The following is a 22,359-nucleotide window of genomic DNA, read 5'->3' on the forward strand; positions in this document are numbered from 1 at the left end:
TAGATCTTACTTTGTTGTACATTATTGCTGTTTACAGTTTATCTCTATCTATAATGATATTCAAGATAATAACCAAAAACAACAAAATTTCCTTAAAATTACCTATTCAGGGGCAGCAACCTAACAACGAGTTATCCGATTCAACTGAAAATTTCAGGGCAGATAGATCTTGACCTGATTAACAATTTTATCCCCATGTCAGATTTGCTGTAAATGCTTTGGTTTTATAGTTATAAGCCAAAATCTACATTTTTACCCTATGTTCTATTTTTTGCCATGGTGGCCATCTTGGTTGGTTGGCGGGATGGCCGGACACATTTTTTAAACTAGATACCCTAATAATGATTGTGGCTAAGTGTGGTCAAATTTGGCCCAGTAGTTTCAGAGGAAAAGATTTGTGTAAAAGTTTACGGACGACGGACACAGGACGCAGAACGACGGACGACGGACGCCAAATAATAAGAAAAGCTCACTTGGCCCTTTGGGCCAGGTGAGCTAAAAATATCATATATTTTTATATTGTCAAGGATGATGCGTTTATTTTCTTTAAAAAATATATATTCAAACGGTAGGTGTCGAACCATTGGCCTCATGTCACTATCTATATATTCCAGGAAACGTTCTCATATACATAGCATACAAACATAGCGGAATGCGATTTTCTTCCTTTGATCACGATGCAGATGACTCCCCCCTTAATTGTGCAGTGCAATACAAAGGAAGTTGGTGGTATTCCCATTGTCTGATCGCTAATTTGAATGGAAGATATTTATCGGGTCATCATGATTCTTTTGCTGATGGCATTGACGTCATTATATGGCACGGAACTCATTATTCACTGACGATAGTTACTATGATGATCACACAAATTAATCTGTAGAAAAAAAATGATATTGAACACGTTGGTCAACGTAACCATTTGTTCTGATAAAGAATATCAGAGAAACTTGTGTAATGCACTCAGAAAGCAATATATCACAAGTCGTACGACCGTCTGTCAGCTAGCTGATTGTTGACCCTCTGTGCCTGAGATTACCATCTGCCCAGTATCAAGTGTTTTGGTACAAGAATGATTTAGATGATATATTGTATCTGTAAATTTAAACTTCTTAAATTAGGTAATTTTTTTACATACAGTGAAAAATCCTCCGATACAACTAAACTCAAGTCTTATGCTCTGATTTCTCTTAAAATGTTTTAATTGTTTTGCTTTCTCAAACTTTTGGTTTTGATGAAAACTATTTTATTCCAAAACAAGCTGTGTTCGCTTTGAATGAGAACACACAGACAACAAAATGTTTGCAGTTTATTTGCCACTCTGCAAGAGAAACGTACCTTACATTCAACTGACAGTGTCGTCCTGATCTCCTTTGTTTTTACACAATAACGTGTTCGAGTCTCGTCATGTTGGAGGGAATCACCATTGCAAATATATTCATATTATAGATTGCAACGTAACAAGTTTTCATTATTTGAGGGCGTCGTGGCCAAGTGGGCTACGTAGTCCAACTACTGTATCACTTTCCTGTTAACACTGAGATTGTGAATAAGAATCCCACACGTGGCAGGTGCACTCGACTCCTATCTTTATTGACTTATATTCATTCAGGGCACTCAGGCTTTCTTCAACGATAAAACCTGACCACCACGAATTAGCAGTGCTGAAAGAGGCGTTAAACATCAATTAATCAATTAGTCAATCAATCTTCGTTATTTGTGCGGGATATATGTTCAATCGTCTCAATTTATTTGCACGAAATTCGTATGCATAATAGCTTGTCTGAAAATTGCTTCATCTTAACAGTGTTTTTTTCTATAGCTAAATATTAGTCGACCTTTTTTCTTTTCAACTTCTCTGATCTGGATGTATCATAAATGGTATGATTAATTGTTCTTATATTTTACTGTAACACCTCAGCTAGGGGAGGGTTGGTGCTTTCAAACATGTTAAACCCCTCCACTTTCTTTATGTTCACTGTCCCATATCAAGAGCCTTTATTTCAGTGCTTGTCGTTGGTTCATCTCTGACATAAATGTTTTATGGTAAATTATTTTCTAATAAATTAGGCAGTTAATTTCAATTGAATGGATAGTTGTCTCATTGGCAAGCATACCATATCTTCTTTTTGATATTGAACGCACGGTGTTAATAAAGAGGAAAGTAGGTAAGGATTGGTAATCTTCCTTTAAAATTTCTTACAGGGAAAATATATCGTCTAAAGTTCTGCAAGTATACATATATCTATGAACTGATGTACCATTTGGTCTACATGACGTTCAGCCACAACAGCGGATGTTTTTCCAATGATGAACCAATTGTTCAACGACGTTGCCTGCCGATTTACAACTTATGAATTTGATTCTTACAAGGCAAATATCCTGTTTTTACAAACGTCATACAATCATGAAAGAATTCTTGGGGGAAATCATTTAAATATAAAAACTAGAGCTGCTGAGGAATACATGGTATTCGACAAGTTGATGACATTTTGTAAAGTCAAACTAGTTTGTTTTATTCCACACTTCCTTTATTATTGGAATATTGTAAAGCCAATAAGTTCCTACAATTCCCTTAGCATACTTTTGCCTTTGTAGGTCATCTCTTTAAGTTCTGTGTAAAAGTGAAATTCTGTGTCATGAAAAGAAGCCGATGCAGTTGTTTCAATTTACATTGTTTAGGTTGTCTATCAAGTATGTTTCAGCTAGTAGGAGTATAACAAATAAAATCATATCAAACATTTCATCAAAATACCGGGCTGCAAGGTAGATTCAAAAAGGAGAAAGTCCATAAAATATTAAAGGAGCAACACGCCCGCTCATATCATCAAGTAGATAACTGCAAAACAACTCTCATATTCTTGACTTGGAACAGACATTTTACAAAGAAAACAATAGCTTAAACCTGGTTTTATAGCCACCTAATCCTCCCATTCAAACGAGTGTTGTTATTCTTATAGTGTTGAAAAAGCATCGGTGAAGACATCGTGCAGGTGCAGGAAACATTATAGATAAACACATCTCCAAAATCATTAGTATAACAAAATTTGAAAAGTTCTGACTATATGAATGATTTATTTATTGTAATTCTGATTTTATACAAGTGCTTCATTTAATGATACTTTTAATTTTTCCTCTAAATCACTAACTACAATAACATCTTCCATCTTTGCTGAAATGATCAGTTTTGGTAATTGACTTGTTTCCGAGTATGTGACAGCTTTAAATGTAGGTTTTGATAAACCTGCAATGATGAATATAATGAAATTTATTATTCTTTTATTCATACTAAGCAAGAGGTTCAGTCTACATTTGCTCATTCACTCTAGCATTATGGGCATAACGTTATACACATATTGGTAGGCGTTTTCAATTCTTTGTTTAAGTATTTTCAGTTTTTATGTTTCCCTTTTTTCAATACTTGTTTTGACCATTGGTTACGCAGTTTTGTCTTATGGTTTGAACATTTTAGCATTAACCTAAAGTCAATGTAAATATGATGAACAAAATGTGAAATGTAAATAGATTGTAATGAATATATCATCATTTATTTGTATTCTAAATTACGAATAATAAACAGAATCCCGTTAAATGCAATCATTGAAGTTTACATTTTATAAGCCACATATCATGTTTTTGTCTTTAAAGTGGTGGATCCCGAACTTTTGAAAAAATAAAATTTTAAAAAGTTTTTCTTATAGTTTTAGTAATAACTTTTATGTTATTTGGTCTTTGGTGGAGAGCTGTCTTATTGGCAAGCATACCACACGTTCTTATTTTTATATATGCATGCATCATCTGTCATGCAAATCCACACTAAGTCTAAAGTTACAATCGGGAATATCACACAACCAGTATAATTATATATCAGTTGACTGGTATCTATTGATCTAAGACCACAAAAACATGTAACTAGTTATTTAAAATATCGACACATCGTATCGGTTAAGTTATTCGTGATGATGATCGTCAAACTTATGCAGTGGCTTAACGTAAAGAAATATGAACAGAATGAAACATACCAAAAACATTTTTACCCGGCATCAATCGAGATCTTCTATCTAGTTTCCTCTGTTCGGTTTCTGATAAAAGCGAGGCAAAACTGTTTCCATCAAGAACAATTAACTTTACTAATTGAAGATATCGATTATTTTCATTTTCCAGCACGAGGTCTCGAATAATCTTTGATTGCCTTCGTAATGGTAATGTATCTACAGAAATGATCTAGAAAGTAATATGGTGATACAAAATAAGGAAACTTGTTTACACATCTTATGAAGTGGTAGCATACATGTAAATACTGCACAATAAGTATACATGTCTCAAACACTAAAATCAATAATGGGAGTACGTTTTTTCATAGTAATAGTTGGTTGTGTGTATAGATTTATTGCTTGATTGGAGTTTAACGCCAATTTCAGCAATGGTGTGTGCTGTTTCGTTGCGATCAGGTTTTATTGGTGGAGGAAGCCGGAGTGCGCGATGAGAATCATCTACCTTCGGTAGGAAAACTGACAATAAGTCAATTAGGATTGGAGTCGAACGCACCGCACCTGGCACGTGCGAAATTCGAACTCACAACCTTAGTGTTGACAGGCTAGTGATACAGTAGTTTAACTACTTAGCCCACTCGACCACCGAATCCCCACTGGTTTTTTTTTAATAAAACTACTTGCTTGTCAATTTACACATGGAAAGAATTCAAATTTGCTCTAAGCAAAATTTATATTAATACATCTTATCGTGTTGTTGTAAAATGCTCTCTTGGAGCAAGATGTACTGTATGCTATTATTCACTATGCAAATATATCGCGACTTATCATGCTTTCTTGAGGCTTGGTGTCATATCAAAGGAAATTCGTATTTGCAGTTACCGTTAAAAAAAACGACGTTAATGTCATACTTGGATAGGGAATATATAAGACAAAGTTGACCAGCAAACCATGAGAAAACGCATTATAAAGCGAGGCCTGCTCACATTTAGCTTAATAGGAATAATCAGAAAGCTCTGAATGGTTGTTCCTTTAAAAAAAATCAGATGCAAATTTCATTGGACGAACGGACGGGCGGTGATAAATAGTTTACCTCTTCCATAGGCAGCAGTATTTTACCAATATTCAAATGTCATAAATCCATTAAAAAAATAAATATCGCGTAAAAACTCGCATGAACTCAAAAAGGAGCGAGATAAGATTAGCCCTGCTTTGCATCAGCCGCTTTTAGAATCCCCACAAAAAGTGTCACAATCGGGAAAAGTATACACTCGGCAAATGTACTCATTAGACGACCATTTTTTCATTTTTACATTGACTAAAGAATTCACACCATGTCGTAAGTGAGTTAAGATACAGACCCATCGTATCGATCAAAATTATTTTAGATATTTTAATATCTACAATCCCGTCCCCTTTTCCCGAATGTGACCTACCGAATAAGACTTATTATCGGGTTTGTACTAACATAAGCAACACGACGGGTGCCACTTGTGGAGGATGATCTGCTTACCTTTCCGGAGCACCTGAGGTCACCCACAGTTTTTTGTGGGGTTCGTGTTGCTCAGTCTTTAATTTTCTATGTTGTGTTTTGTATACTATTGTTTGTCTGATTGTCTTTTTCGTTTTTAGCCATGGCGTTATTTTCGACTTATGAGTTTGAATGTCCCTCTGGTATGTTTCGCCTCTCTTAATAAAAGATCGAGGCATATATTGATGACTTTGTAGTAATATAAAGTGATAGAATTATAAATGAAAATTATGCCAGTCCGAAGAGAAAAACCCAACTCATTAAGCTGGATATAAACTGCCAAAATCGAACTCAACATATGCATGTACGTTATGGTAAGTGAAATTTTGTTGCAATCATGAAACATTATGTTACGTAGTACTTTAGATATAGGTTTCAAGGTTATCAAGGATGGTAACTTTAGATATAGGTTTCAAGGTTATCAAGGATGGTAACTTTAGATATAGGTTTCAAGGTTATCAAGGATGGTAACTTTAGATATAGGTTTCAAGGTTATTAAGGATGGTAACTTTAGATATAGGTTTCAAGGTTATCAAGGATGGTAACTTTAGATATAGGTTTCAAGGTTATCAAGGATGATAACATAACTCTTACACGGAAAAGTAAACCTGAAATGTATCTTAATGTTCATAACAGTAAATTGGGCTTAAATTGGTATAGATTTTTTCAAGAAGTATATTTATAATCACATAGAAAACCCACCAATTTCCAAGTCTTAAAGTTACTAAGGCTGATAAATCTTGAACTGTTTATACTAAAACCATCAAAATCCTAGATAAAGTTCCGTGACATTGTGCTAAGAAATATATTGTGGCAATCGGTATTTTAATTTTAATACGAAAACAAACGAAGTGATAATGCTTAAGGTGAAAAGGGCCGTTACTCTTGAACAGTCATATATAAACCTAAACAATCAAACTTGACCTGACCTGTAAATTTGATCGAGTGGCACTTAACCAACTCTTAACATACGATTAGTAAACTGTATAATTAATAAATATTGATTTTACCATCATTTTCCAGTAAAGAAATTGTAATTGTTGACAGCCTTTCCTCTAAAATAAACTCAAGGACTTTCCCCATGTTCCTTATATAATTAGTTTTATTTGAGCAAACTTTTATTGACCAGAAAGTACAGCCTTGTTTATCTTTTATCATTCCGTCCTTAATATTCTTCAGGACTGGACTAGCTGAAAATTTGAAAATATACATCGGTCATATAATTGGACATTATGTATACATGAAAAACACAAGCAAGATATATATAGTATTAATCAACGAGCAATTCATTGCACTGATGGTATTATGGCAGTTATGGACCAAGTGGTTATCTTCTCCTATCAATGTAAACCCAAGGAAAGTTAACGTCCATATAAATATTTGGAGAAGAAGAACAGTCCATAACTTGCTACTTGACCGGAAGTAATGTGTATTATTTGCTTTATCTTATTACTGTTTCTATGTTCAATCAAAAAGCAGCTTTCGTTTTCACCATAAAACATTTACATTTTAAGCGATATTTATGTTTCAGTTTTGTGTGTTCTCAACACAAAAGCTGCTTAAATAGAGTTATGGGGAAGAACGACTGAAATCGACAGAACATAAGTTCTGCGGTCATCATCAGGTATTGGTTGGCCGATACTGTGTCTTATTATCAATTCAGTATTGACATGCTTTCGTAGTCTTAGATCTTTAGATATCACAATAGTTGTTTTATCTGTAACTCAATCGAGTGTATCCTATTCCCATTACGACAATTCAAATTTGTGTGGATTAGCAGGGACGCTTACCCTGACGACGCACCCGCTTTCACTCCGTTTGGAGTTCATGCTTTTCCCTAAGATAGTGCTTGTTACATTGACTTGTCTTCTTAATCGATTGATTAGATTTGAACATCGGTAAGATATTGTTGCTCTGATGTATATAATCAAACAACACAATAAATGCAATAATAAAAATGCAACTGTTCTATTCTAGATAGCATTCAGAGTAGAAACACTTTTTTAATATCTTTTTGTTTTGTATGCATTTTAAGTCAAAATTGTAAAGTCTTATTCAGAAAATGTTCTGTCACTGTTCATTACGACAAAATAGACTATACTCATCGGTACACCGTCCCAGTTCAATACACGAAATATGCACCGGCCGATATACAATTAATACAGAGAGTTTGGTATAACATTTTTAAAATGTTTGTTCCTTTCGTATATAAATATTTCTTTATGTGTATTAAATAGATTTACGATTCGCTTAGTACAATGTACATGTAGTACATTAGTGACTTTACTGATACATGAATATACTGGATTATTTTCATATGAGCTAGTAATAAATCTTTGTGTGTGTTTTTTATATAAGATATTACTGTGTTGTATCACAGTTGAAACAAGGAACTAACTCGCATTACTTACAAACTTCACAAGAGAGTCACTTTCTTACATCAAATAATCTTGATCAAATCATAACTACTGTTTTGAAAGTTTACTGAACAAATTTTCATGAGCTGGTTATAAGAAAGTTGTTCGATATTTTTAGCGAATATGAGTAATAAACAACATGACGGGTACTACATTTTGAGCAGGGTATGCTTACCCTTTCGAAGCATCTGCGATCACGCCTAGTTTTGATGGAGTTCGTATTGCTATTTTTTTCTATGTTTTTTGTAGACTGTTACATTGTAAGCGTAATTTCATTCTACCATGTATTTATTGCTGGTAACTGTTTTTCACTAGAGAATATTGGATGTAAATAGTGTGAAAGCGTCGATCTTGATATCGTTGTTTTGTTTATATTAGACAGGTTTATTGTTTAAATAAATTGATGGGTTAAAATTAGAATACATTTCAAGGAACCAGTTTACTTTACATGATACTGGTTATGTTCTTCTCATATATTTCATGATGGTATGATACTAAACCCCTAACGGGAGGGATTGTGCTTGATTTCCATATGATGAAGACATAATTTTTCAATCAGTTTAATTGAGGTCTGGAGCTGGCATGTAAGTAACTGCTAGTAGTCCTTTGTTAATTTATGTATCATTGTCATTTTGCTTAGTTTCTTTTGTTTCCTATTCTGACATCGGACTCTGACTTCTTTTAAACTGTAAAAATGTGCATATTGCTGTGTATCTGTTTATTCTACATTGGCTAGAGGTATAGGGGAGGGTTGAGATCTCACAAAGCATGTTAAACCCCACCGCATTTTTGAGCCTGTCCCAAGTCAGGAGCCTCTGGCCTTTGTGAGTCTTGTATGTTTTTAATTTTAGTTCATTTATATGTTTCGGAGTTTAGTGTGACGTCCCTTTTTATTTGAGTAATACACATTTTTGTTTAGGGGCCAGCTGAAGCCCGCATCCGGGTGTGGGATTTTCTTGTTGTGTTGAAGACCCATTGGTGGCCTTGAGCTGTTTTCTACTTTTTGGTCGGGTTGTTGTCTCTTTGACACATTCCCCATTTCCATTCTCAATTTTAATTAATCTGAATCAATCTAGCCTAGCGTTTAATGATATAGTTTTAAAGTCGTACAACATAAGATATAATTTTACAGAGTTTTTGCAATAACTTCCGAAATGGATGAGAAGGAATATGAAACAATTCTCCAGTACTTAGAACTGCAAAAATATCCTGAAGATTCAAGTGAAAATGAAAAAAGAAGAATAAGAGCAAAAAAGGACGTATTTGTAATCAAAACACACGATGGAATGGATTATCTGTATACAAGAAATGAGGGACAGGCAGTGGTAACGGATGCGAAGAAAGAAAGTGTGTTGAAAATGTGCCATATTCATTCTGGGAGTCATCTTGGTAGGTTGTTTTCATAATAAATTTGCCCCTGAATATTGGTAATTGACGATGCAGTCCTCATCCTTCCAAATACATCTTGGTTTGTTTGATATCAACGAGAAACTCTTCACTTTTAATTTGACAATAGAATTGATGAGGATATTTTTATAACTCAAAATACTTGTAACACTGATCAGGGCATAGCACTTGATATAGACCAAAGCGCAGATTTGTTCTGACCGGAAGTTTCAATTATAAAAGCATCCTTTGATATTGACATAGAAGATATGATTTTAAGTCGACCAAAACGCAAATGCACAGAAAAACTTCGGCAATCCAGTATATATGAATATTACAATTAGTGACAATTTTAAAGCATAAATATTCATCAATGTATGGATCTAAAACAGTAGTGTAATCAATACCGGTTCAAAATAACTAGTGCAATCATTCCTGATACAAAATCACTAGTGTAATCATTCCTGGTTCAAAATCACTGGTGTAATCATTCCTAGTACAAAAACACTAGTCTAATGTTAACATTCTTTGGATGAAAAACACTAGTTTACTTTGTCAATTTTTTACATAAATCAACTTGCAAGTTCTAGTTAATTCAAATACCCCCAAAAATACAAAGCCCCATTTTTTTTTTATATATTTTCCGTTTTAAAAACTCTATTTAGAATCTTATGATGAGTGTTGGATATTTTACACTGGACCCGGATTAAAAAACCTAGTAAATTTTTGTTGGTGGATAAAAAAACACAAGGAATTTTCATCCTCCGGATAAAGTACACTGGCGGAATCAAACCACTATTACATTACATGTCTTTTCGTTATCTGTCATGGAATTGTTAGTTTGGCTCCGACTTATCAGTTTATATATCCCATGGTATCTTCCGACTCTCTTATTTACCCTTTATTACTAATATTTGTAATATGTGTTCCCTTATACTTTTAGATTAATGAAGAAATGTGTAAAAGGTGATTCAGACAGCAACCCAAAGATAAAAAAAAAACATGAGAAATCTTCTGTTATATTAAGCGGTTAAAGGGATGTTTTTTTTTTATCTTCTGTGAAAGTACTTTTCTTCGTGGGGTACCGTACCAAAATTCGGGGTTTTCGTGGATGGCTTGATCCACGAATTTAAGTGTCCAACGAAATATAACAATTGTTGTCCAAATAAGGACATGGAAAGATCCTTATGTATTATAAATTTTAAGAATCCTCGTTTCTAATGGCTACAAATTTCTTCACTCGACTTTTTTCAGAAAATTAAAATTCACGAATTTAAAAACCAATGAATTCGAACATGTAAATTTTGCTCAAACCACGAAAATTGATACCCACGAATAAAAGTACCTTCCGAGGTACCTTCACAGTATGCAGTTTAACTAATTTGACTTAGCATTCAGTAACTGACTATTTCTTGAACTCGTTTGTAGTGTGTTTAGCTTTTGTTGTACCTATAGTACTTTTTGTTATCCCATTGTTCGAGATCAAATAAATTTAGTTGAGTACTCAAAAATCAATAAATCCAGGAAATGTTGATACGTCGGAAGTCTCTATTTCAAATCATGGATTTAAAAGGTATAATATTTTATAGTCTCTGTTAAATTGATCTTAGTTTTCCAGATAAGTTGGAACGATGCGTTTTACGTATCAAATTGACAATCAGCTAACACTGAAGACCTTGGAGAGACATGTTTATGCAAGCACTGTCTTGAATCCTTTTGAGCTAATACCGATTGAAGTTTAAACCGCATCTCCTTTAATTGATGCAGAAAAGCATATAATACCAGACAAATTATCAATTATTTTGATAATGTCAATCAATATATTGCATATATCTCTTCAGATCTAAAGATATTCCGATAGTTTGTCTTTCCTTATCACAATAAAATTGTAAAATAAATGACTTTTTGCACAATATATATCTTAAATAATATAAAAAATAATAAATACCATGTTCTGGATCTGAAATAGTTATCAGAGCGTCGCTTTGATGAAATCTAGTGCTTGGTAAATGTAAAATTATGATTTTCGTAACATTACATCGCGCTTCTAATATGGATTTTGTCTGATGCAATAACTCTAAAAATAATTAAATTTTGTGTTTTTATCAGAGTTATAAATTTTAATAGATGCATTGGCGTCTTATATGTTAATTTGATGGTCCGATTTAAGGCATCTTGGCAGTGGCTGTTTTCATTATTATGTAATGTTCATTATAAAAATAAGAAGATGTGGTATGATTGCCAATGAGACAATTAGCATGTTTAGCTAATTGGTATTGTTGGTAGGTCTCTTACTGTTAATTCACACTCAACTGGAAGAAGCACAAGACGATTCAAAGCTTGACACATTATATACATGAACATCTGTCTGTTTTCTTTCATCGAGATGTTTTTGTATTTGTTGTTCAGTCACTATTTCAATGGTGTTTATCCAACCCCTCTTTTGAGTTTGTAGTTTAAAAATTATGAGCAATTAAGATCTAAACAATAGCAGTACATTAGTTCATTTGAAAAGAAATTGTTATTTGAGTTTGTGTTTTAATTTTGGTTAAGCTGTCTTGTTCAATGCATAAATGTACATACCCTCAGAGAAGAGATCTAAATATGACTGTTTTCCAATCCATGTTTCGAAAGCCTAGAATTTATAAATAAATATATTTCATTTTATCATTACTGCTGCACAATGTCCTATCATTTCTTACAGTGAAATATTACAAGATAAAAGGAGACACATTTTCAGCTTTTCTGTATTTTGTTGTTACCATACAGTCTTTTCCTAATAAAAGTGTAAATACCTTTTAAAATATATATATCGAATCTACACTTTTGCAAAATAATGTTGATATAATTGAAATTTAACTTTCTTTTTACATTACTCATTGGTTTGCCTGACAGCGAATTTGTAGCAACACAGATTTCTCACTATTGTCATCCGCGTCCGCTCACACTTGTTAATCCGCATTTTAACTCCTTGAAACAAGCTTCATAAACTTTATCCAAGCTTGCATATATGTTCAAGCATGAGTTAACTGTTCATCTTCTTTGTTTTATTTTTGATATACGCAATAATTTAAAGTTACCAAACCAAAGCATAGACTTGACGATTTCTGCTTAAATGTTTTTGGGGTGGGTTCCAATACAAATACATAGAGCTTGGCATTACTGTTAATACATATTTGAAGAGACAGAAGGCGATACCCATCTTCCTTGGAAGGCTCCATTTCTTTAAATTCCTCAAAAACACATTGCATATAAATTCAAAAAGTTACATTTTTGTGCGCGCTTTACGAATTATGATTTTCAAGAGATTATCCCTATGGAAAATTTAAGCATATTGTTATAAAGGGTTTCAAAACTATAGGTGTGATAACCAGTGAGAATTGGATATCGCTTGAAATCATCTCGAGTTATTTAATTTCAATATAATAATAAACCAGCCTTCAACCGATAGCCAATCATCACGAGTTGTAAAGCATATTTCTCTTATGGTCAACATTCTCATTGTGTTAAATTAAAAATTTCGGAAAATCGTTGATCTAGTCTTTTGCACATACCCATACCAGTATGACGTCATATGTCATGTTCACGAATCAAAATGTTAGCAACAGACATTTTAAAACTTTTTAAACGCTTCAAAATGTAACAATATTTGACAAAAAAAAGATTTTCATGTGTAAAGTGTTAGTGTTTTGTATATTATCGAAAAAATCTTTTTCTATTATTCTTTTTTTAAGAGAGATATTTTCAACACACTGCTATTTGTGGACATATAGAATTACTTCTACTTGGACATAACGCGATTGCGCAAGCATCTAGTTCATTTCATTCTAAACATGAAGCTCAGTATTAAACAGTCTATTAACGTCGAACATTTACATATTAAACTTGTACACATACTAATATACAGTTAAACACCACCTATCTTTGTTACATCGAAATTTTTTTCATTTAAAAAAAACCAAGTAAATCCTCGAAAAAGAGAAAATATTCATGTAGCAATTTTGCTAACATATGCCATAAACAAACCATAAACTTAAGTTTGGTCACTGATGCAGGTTCTATGCATTTGAATTTTGCGTTCATAGAAATAGTGAAAATTACACAAATCAGAAACGGAATTTAAGTTTTACTTTGACTTCATTTTTTTACAACAATTAATCACCCAAAATCATTAAAAGTCTCTACAAATAATCTTTGGTATGTTCGGCAAATTTAATGTCAATATTTAAGTCAATAGGATGTGTAACCAACTCTCTTCCGGTACAGTTCCATAACACGGCGTCTCATACTCTGTACAAGCCTTCTGAACTTTAGTTGAACAAATTTATTCCATTCATCAACAACTGCCAAGATTTTGCAAAGGTGGATCTCTGCGATTGAGATTTCTGCAAATGGCATCCCAGACATGTTCGATAGGGTTCAGGTCTGGAGACATGGAAGGCCAAAAGATAGTGTCAATGGCTTCCTGGTCTTTGTAATCGGTTACAATCCTTGCCCTGTGTGGTCTAGCGTTGTCGTCCATGTACGAGGGTCTTGACGCAAGTTGGGGATTACAATGTTTCTAAGCACCAAATCACTTTATGTCTGTCTGTTCATGTTACCCTGCAACCTATGCATACCCAGCTTACAACAGTATGAGAAGAAACCCCATACTGTAACACAACCAACAACGATTGCTGTGGTTGGGCAATTGTTGTTTTGGTGATAGGCAGTTTTCCCCCGCCACACTCGTATTCTGCCGTCTATTGGTCGTAACAGAAACCAACTCTCATCTGACCAATGAATATATTGCCAGGTTCTCATGTTCCATCGTCGATGGTCATTAGCCCTTTGAAACCTGATTATACGGTGCCTGGCTGTTAAGGCACGTCTTTTGACAACACGACGTGCTCTTAGGTAGCCTCTATGAAGTCGACGAACCAATGTTCGAACACTAACACGACCACCTAGAGGCCAGTGGTGTCTAAGCTATGGGGCAGGAGTAAATGGGTTGGCTTTAGTACGACCAATAAGTAGTCTGTCATCACGATAGGTAGTTAAACGGGGTCTTCCGGACCTTGGTCTATCATTTACAGTTCCTGTGTCAATATGACGTTGTAAAATCTGACAATGACGGTGCGATTAACATTGAAATAGTTACCAATGCTCCTAGTGCTCCTACCGGCATTTGACATGTCAATTGCTTGTCAACGTTCAGTCACAGATAACTTACCGCTTGCCATATTTCACAGTGACTTGGTGAAGGTCAAATTTCACCTGTACGCGGGACAGTAGGAAGATGATTTAAAGGCATCGAAACAGTGTATTTGTAAAAGTGCAGATGACCTTTAATAATAGGTTGCTTGGCGGGTATATCGGAGTTTAATTTTTTTGGTTGTAATGAATTTTCTTAGTGTATGCTGTAGGCAATTCATAGCACCAAACATAAATATTTTTTTCGCAATAGTTAAAAAAATATTGACAGTTATATTTAGGTGGTGCTTAACTTTTGGCCGACTGTATATAATGTATTATACCTCGATTGACCTCTTATCATCTGGATGCAATACCACTATCATTTCTTTCAAATTAATGTGCCTACAATGAAACTTAAATTTGCAAAACGCATTTCGCATTGTCCGAGCTACGTCATCCCAAGGGTATTTCAGCTTGCCAGTTCCCAAAACTGGGAATGCTATACTATTGCATTTGTCTTTTTCCGCTTGTATAAGGCAGTTGTACACTGCTTGTTCAAAAATCTAAAATAAGAAAAGATGATTCATATTTATCATATCATAAGAATAATCCTTACATGTACGTTACTATATTGAGGAAGAATTGTACATGCATATTATGCTCATCTTTTCAGAGCACCTGATTTTACCTATCTTGTCATGGGATTTGTGTTACTAAATCTTTAGCAGTCTATGTAGTTCTTTGCAGAATGATCTTTGTTTTGTCGTTTTTGTTTATTGCCATGGTATTTACTGTTTTATTTCATTGATGTTTTTATTTCCTCCTTTTTCTAAAACAAAAATCTTTCTGAAACTAAATGACATCTTATATACAGTGAATTCATTGTTATTCGTTGAGGAAAAATTTGTGTGGATTTGGTTGGTATAGATGTCAATTTTCCACAAGTATTATTTATTAAGCTTGAATACTGACTTTATGTATATATAAAAATGTATAACACGAAATCAAATTTCCACCACAAAAATACAATATTTCCTCAATCTACCAAAAAATAGTGTCCGCGAAAATACATGAATCCAGAGAATTGTAAAACATGTAAAAATTGACATTTTTCACACGATGGTAAATTTTCCTTTTTTTGGAATCACGCGTTCCGAGCGGAAATAAACCATGCGCAAAAGTTTGTTCAAACCTACAAATACTGATAAGAAATGCAAACTTTGTGTCTGTTTGAGCGCAAACGTCTGTTTGTGCATTGAAATATCTGAAAAATAATAACCTGCATATTTATTTTACGTTAACAACATATTACTAAATTCTAGCAACTTCAATTTACTTGTTTGCAGTTATTTTATGTATGTATAATCATATTAAAATATAATGCAGTACTGTTTGTTGTTTTCAAAAACCGGAAAGGTAAAAATATAATCTTCTCGCAATGCACGACCGTTGCAGGGACAAACTAAAGGTTGACATTTTTCCTCACATTTTTATTTACCTTCTTTGAAAATTCAGCATTAACTGTCCATGATGGTAGAGCAAAATGATAAATATATTTCCAGCATTTTTCTCCAGACGTTATCGCCAAGCTGCCATAGTCAATGCCATTGGGATATTTCTCGTGACATTTCTCAGCAAGAGAATTTCCAACTTTCTTCAATATTGACAATGATACGGCTCCTTTTTTAAGCTGCAGCTCTTTGTTTGTACTGTTAACTATGATATCAGTCTAGAACGGTAATAAGAATGAAACAGTCTGTTTTATTTAAATTTGAGACACAGTGCCCTTAAAAACAGTAATGTCATAAACCTTTTGAAAAGCTATAATGACCATCAAACAGAGACGAAATGACGTGGATCTAAGTAACTATACGTTACTTTCAATAATTAACAAAACCCTAAACGTACAGTAAACTATAAAAGACCGTAAAAATGAAAACCAACCCATACATGAGGACCTACAGCTGGTTTCATTATAATATTAAATAGTGGGTAATTTATTAGGGGCATATAATTTATAATAACGATTAACTTAATAAAGCTTTTCATCTATAACTCGGTCAGCTAATTGAAAAACCTCTAAATTGCATTGTGATTTTGACTTGCTGATACATTTTTAATAAAAAAAAACATTGTTCATAAAATAAATGCCTCCGAAGTATATTTGTTCCACATCCTGCTAAATAATATTTCAAATTTTACTACCTTTTGGTCAATAATGTCTCCTTGTGTCCATCGAAAAGTTACATCTACGGGATTTTCTGGAAATGAAAAGTGTAAAGCCTATTCACTGATTGATTTGTTAAGATATATTTGATGTTGTTTTTTTCTTGTGACAAACAATTTTGTCCGACGTCATGAATATAAAAAGACACAAGAACTTGTTCCATTTAACTCTTTCCCGCAATTTTCAAGATAAACGGATTATTCTGTTCATTTTCCTTGAGGGACAAATCATTTGTTAAAGGAATTTAGAATCTAACAAATAAGAAAAAAATATCTCCCGCAAAAAAAAAAATATATATTTTCGGTACCTTGCTGCTATTTAATGCAAAGTTGACATATAAATGTTTGGTTCATTCCTTTGTACACACGGAATTTAAAAAAAATATTTTAATTGTGCACAATGAACATTTAAATTACTTCTAATTTATTTTCTTGGACATTTTCAAGATTCATGATAACAAATGGACAGCAATGGCTGTTTTTTTCACCTTATAATCTCTGAGTTCACACAAACTGTGCAGTAGGAAAAGTTTTAAAGAGCACTTGAGATCACCCCCAGTTTTTGGTGGGGTTCGTGTTGCTCAGTCTTTAGTTTTCTATGTTGTGTTTTGTGAACTATTGTATGAGTCTTTTTCTTTTTAGCCATGGCGTTACCAGTTTATTTCGACTTATGAGTTTGGTATTTTTGGTATCTTTGGTCTCTCTTTTACTACATTGTAGTTATAAAAAAGTTAAATGCGTTTTGTGTTTCAGAAAAATAAAATCTTTTTGGGATTTTGATGGGCATTTTGTTTTGTTCCTAAAAAAAGGTGTAAAAAAAACTAAGATGAATTAAATCTTTGAAATGTTCCCTCTCAGGTAACAACTGTATTTTATTGTATTGATTGACATTTAAAATTGAAGGACAATATATATCTACACAACAAAATCAATGTGTCGTTAAGTCTATGAAAAGGTATGTGCTATGAAATTTAGAGCGAGAGGCTTGCTCCGAGCCCTTAATTTTATAGTATTTACTTTTTCATAGACTATCAAATTGAGCACATATTTACAACCCAAGTAATCGTTTAATTAAATGTAGTTTATTGATAGTTTATTTTGGCTGACTGCTTATATCCCAAGGTGTTTTTAAAACGGAGTTTATTAACTAAGTTTTATGTTTTGCAAATTTACTCATTAGTATCAAAGTTTTCATATTTTTTCAATTTGTGACAGTGATTTACCATATCATGAGTTTATACATGCTGGAAACACGAACAGGGCAAAAAGTTTATAAGTCAATTTCACATAAAATATGTGATTTTTAAAGACCCTTGACTCCAGAATGTATAAATGGTAGCTGCTGTTGTAAGTATGTATATCTATATATAGCAGCGTCTTCTACATGTAATTATTTACATGGTAAGCTGATAAAACAAATTAACCAAAAAAACAGGCATATATAATTAAATTGCATAAGAAGCTTTACATGTTTTGAAAAATAAATTCAATTTCACAGTAAAACTTAAGTTAAAAAAAAATTTGAAAAATATAGATATATGTGCCATAGATAGTTTAGATCAAATTAATAGAATATAGGTTTTTTTACCATTTTAAAGTAAAAACTAAAAGCGTTATCAGAATATAGGTATAGGAGGCACATTCCTTTCAGACGTTATCACGGTATTTCAATTTTGTTCCTTAACAAAGTTAAAAAAAATCATCATCGAGTTGCCTTTATTTCCCTTCACAAGCTTTCATAGTATATACTTTTTTTGTGTACAAATTAATTGCATGGATGATAAATTACCACAATTATAAAATAGCGTTGTACTATAACCAAGGTATTAAGGACCATATTTGTTACTTTTTATTTAAAGATAGAAATTTGCAATTATCAAAAATATCTTAATCCAAAGATTTTAATAGCAGGATGTATAAAAATCAATGTGAAAATAATTACAAACATTTTTTTTTCAATTCGGGACACAGCATTTTATTCGAAAATAGCCAGTGGCAATTTTTTTGTTTAATATCTTGATTACGATACACTAAAATCTAACTTTTGTGGTCATTCATGCAAAGTTACTTAGTACACGGAAAAAGTATGTATTATGAAACTTAGAAAGCAAATTCAAGCAATTTGATTAGACGAGAAGTTGTAAGTATGGGCTAAAAAAGATTTCATATTTCTGAAACGCAAAATGCACTTAACTTTTATATATGTAGTGGATGCGAGGCCTTAAAACTTTTTCCCAAATGCTTAGGTTAGTCTGGACTCCGAGGAGTTTTTGAGTTGGCAACACTGTCATGTTTGTCCATTTGTTATAACGCACCTTACTGTACACTGTCAGGTAAGTAAAACCGGTGTGTAAGTGAGGAAGAATTTAATGTGAAAACAATGTCTATTGCCCGAAACTATTTTTAAATAGGTACTCAACGTTTGTTGTGAACACGGCATAACTCTATTTTAAACATAGCACAGGATTTAGAAATTAAAACTGACAACATTTCATACAAGAAAACAGTAAAACAAATTTCTATCATAAAATCTCCGGAATGTTTCCCAAATGTAACTCTTATTGAAACATAACAGACATGATTGTATAAGAAAACTGACAAATTGTAACGACCAAACAAATTAATTAGTCAAAACATTTGTCAATACTATCCAAGAAAATACAGAATGAATTGAAATATCCAAAATATTTCACGACACAAACAATTTCAAATATTGATACAGGGGTTGGTCAAATGCTGTAATTGGTTTTGAGTCAATAATATCACTTAGAAAATGATTTTTAGAAAAATCGCAAATAAGATCGTGGGGATCGAGGTTGATTAAGGTAAAAATGTAACAGATGATTTCCTTGAGGAAGTATTTCCTGAAACATGTACATGAACCTGTAAACTGATATTGCTGATTTTAATGGCCAAACTTCTCTGCATTAAAAATCTAGCGTACATTTTGGGCCTAATTTGTAATCATTAAAAACTATATCCTTGATTCCATCTCAAAATTAGAAGGTTGACTATAATATTAAATATAAATTTTACATTCTATGATGAAAAGAAAACAGCTAAAACATAAAATACAAAAAAAAAACAGTTTCCTAGTAAAAAATAAAATGAAAGCTATTCAAGTTATTCTACCAAACAAAATTAATAATATAAAAACCTACATGCTATACATTTAAAAACATAGAAGAAATATTAAATGAAAAGTAAAAAACAAGCAACACATTTACGAATATTGAGTCCTAAATAGAAAAATCTTATTTCTGCGGATATATTTGGTTAAATCAGCGTTGAACTTCATAGATTTCTGCAGGAATACTGTTATCCCAAATTTTGTTTATTATTTTATGTTTTGTTATTAAAATGCTACCAAGTAATAAAATTAGTAAGGGTTGTTACACCAACGACAAAGAATGTGACAGAACAATCGGAATATCTTGACCATTTAAAAAAAAAATACTTGTTTACCCGGATTTTAAACAAAACATGGTTTCACATTCTCCCCTAATTTTCCGACAAAGCCAAATACACTGACATTTCTATCCGATGAATTCGTATCCAATCAGCATTGTAAGACAAATATAGCAATAATATTTGCAATATGTTTAATAAACCGACAGCCTTCAAACTCCGAATGACCCATCTATTTAGATAGCTTCCCTTCGATGCTATGGATGGACGTTATCGGTATCAATCATGTTAATCGGGAGGTCTTAGGTAATTATTTTCAAGAATCTGATTTTATCATTTCCACAATCAGATATTGGTATGCATCATATACATTTCGTATATATGCTATGCAATATATAAAAGTACAGTCAAAAATAATATTTCAATTTCTTTTTATTTTGTCTACAGATTAACTGACTAATAGAAACATGCCATATACATTCGCCGTATAATGCTGATGCTAGATGACGTGCGAAGTATAAAACATAATTTATTTTCACAATGCTTTTTCCAATCGAGTTTGTATGTCTTTAATAGATAAATTTTTTTTTCCTGTGATACGAGCTATGACATCTTTCAATGTAGTACGGACAAAACAAAATCATCCGTAGTAATTGTAATCAATCGGTCGGGAGATAAGTTCAGAATTCTTAGCGCTGTGTTGTGCGGTCTTCAAGCAGCGATACATTTGTACTGCTTATAGAGTATGTTTTCTAGAATAGAAAACATCATGGTAAAACAACTCATCAACGATATAAGACTTATAATGTTTTACAGCAGAAAACGTGTGCAAGACATGTCCAACGCAATCTTTAACTAGGGTAGAAAAACCTATGTGCTTCAAATAATTCCAAATTTTGTAAACAGAAAATGACCGTTTCGTGTTATCGTCTCAGTGGAAGTACAATCTCTTCAAAGATATCCGACTGTTAATATATTACGCCAGACGCTCCTTGGGTCGACATTAGACACATCAGTGGCGCAATAATCACATCAGTTGGACGGTGAAATTAAATACGAGTTGAAGAGCAATGAAAACCAAAATAATCAAATGTAACGACACATGGTTATGTTTGAAACTGTAATTCTAAAAAAGTTGTTTGATTTATCATAAAGTAAAGTAACATATTAAGTAGAAAATATTTCAATGCTGTGTCAGCAAAAATGTGCAACCTTCTATGTCAGTACGATCAATAAAGATGCTTTCGAAACAACTTTTGCATTTAGATAATCACCCTTATATTTAACACCGTTTCGTCATCTTAACATTTAAAAAGCATCAAAATAATTCAAAAGCAATGACATGTCAATACAAAAACATTTTCGAATTCGATATTAATCAGAATAAGGAAAAGGTGTTTCTGTACTATATATATTTCACTTACCCTTGTCCTTTAAAGGTTTATCTCTATAGGTAGGTACTTTACTAAAATCGTAAAAGTTTAGTGAATTTTGTCCGCTTTTCAACATCATAGTTAATTTTTCGGTCATCTGGATGTCCTCATAGCACAAATAAATAACTTTCAAATATTTCAGTTCTGGCTTATTAAATGCTGCATTGAAATGTTGTAATAACGTAACTTCAGGTAGGCTGTCACACATTTTCAATGGTATTGCTAGGCTGTTAAGCTTTTCTTCCTCTACTTTGGAAAACATTTCTTGTAAATGTTGTTTAACTTTGTCTTGATCTGGCATCGCTAAGTAGGGTAAACCCCAAAACAGCCTCTTAGGAGATTCATTATCTATACTGTCTATTTGTCGATCACCAATAAATATCAAAACAAATGCAATCATCTTTTACATATTTTTTTCTGTTTTGTTCTCATTACTCTTTAGATAGACGAAGACTGTCATAGAAGTTGTGGCCAAGAAGAATTTGAATTAATTTCGGTAACCAGTTAAAGATCAGAAAGAAAGTAAAACATTCCTTGTCCTCTCTCAAAATAAAAAAAGATTGAAGCCAATTTTTTTTATATTTTCCAATGAATTCCAGACAAATAATTTTTACTGGCATTCGTGATTAACTCTGGTTGATGTTGTTTTAGATATTTGACAGGTTGTTACTGGGTTTGCAATGATCAATGATATATTTTACAATTTATGTCAAATATGTGAAATACTTATAAACTTTCGAGTTTACTACAATTAATACGATATATTTTAGACCATACCTGTACAAAATAACGTA

General features: G+C 32.7%; 1 protein-coding gene across 1 annotated transcript; it reads right to left on the reverse strand.

Moving 5' to 3' along the window:
* Positions 1–3,092: 3,092 nt before the first annotated feature.
* LOC127719234 (protein mono-ADP-ribosyltransferase PARP14-like) lies at positions 3,093–21,920 on the reverse strand. The gene is made up of 9 exons (XM_052225250.1): positions 21,557–21,920; positions 16,704–16,759; positions 15,997–16,227; positions 14,840–15,061; positions 11,907–11,958; positions 11,272–11,400; positions 6,531–6,710; positions 4,020–4,208; positions 3,093–3,241 (listed from the first exon to the last, which is right to left on the reverse strand). The coding sequence occupies exons 1-9, from the start codon at positions 21,864–21,866 to the stop codon at positions 3,093–3,095; spliced, it is 1,518 nt and encodes a 505-aa protein (XP_052081210.1). The 5' UTR covers positions 21,867–21,920.
* Between the last annotated feature and the right edge of the window lie 439 nt (positions 21,921–22,359).

This window comes from Mytilus californianus, unplaced genomic scaffold (assembly GCF_021869535.1).
Source record: "Mytilus californianus isolate M0D057914Y unplaced genomic scaffold, xbMytCali1.0.p SCAF_11, whole genome shotgun sequence".
In the NCBI taxonomy this organism is placed as follows: domain Eukaryota; kingdom Metazoa; phylum Mollusca; class Bivalvia; order Mytilida; family Mytilidae; genus Mytilus; species Mytilus californianus.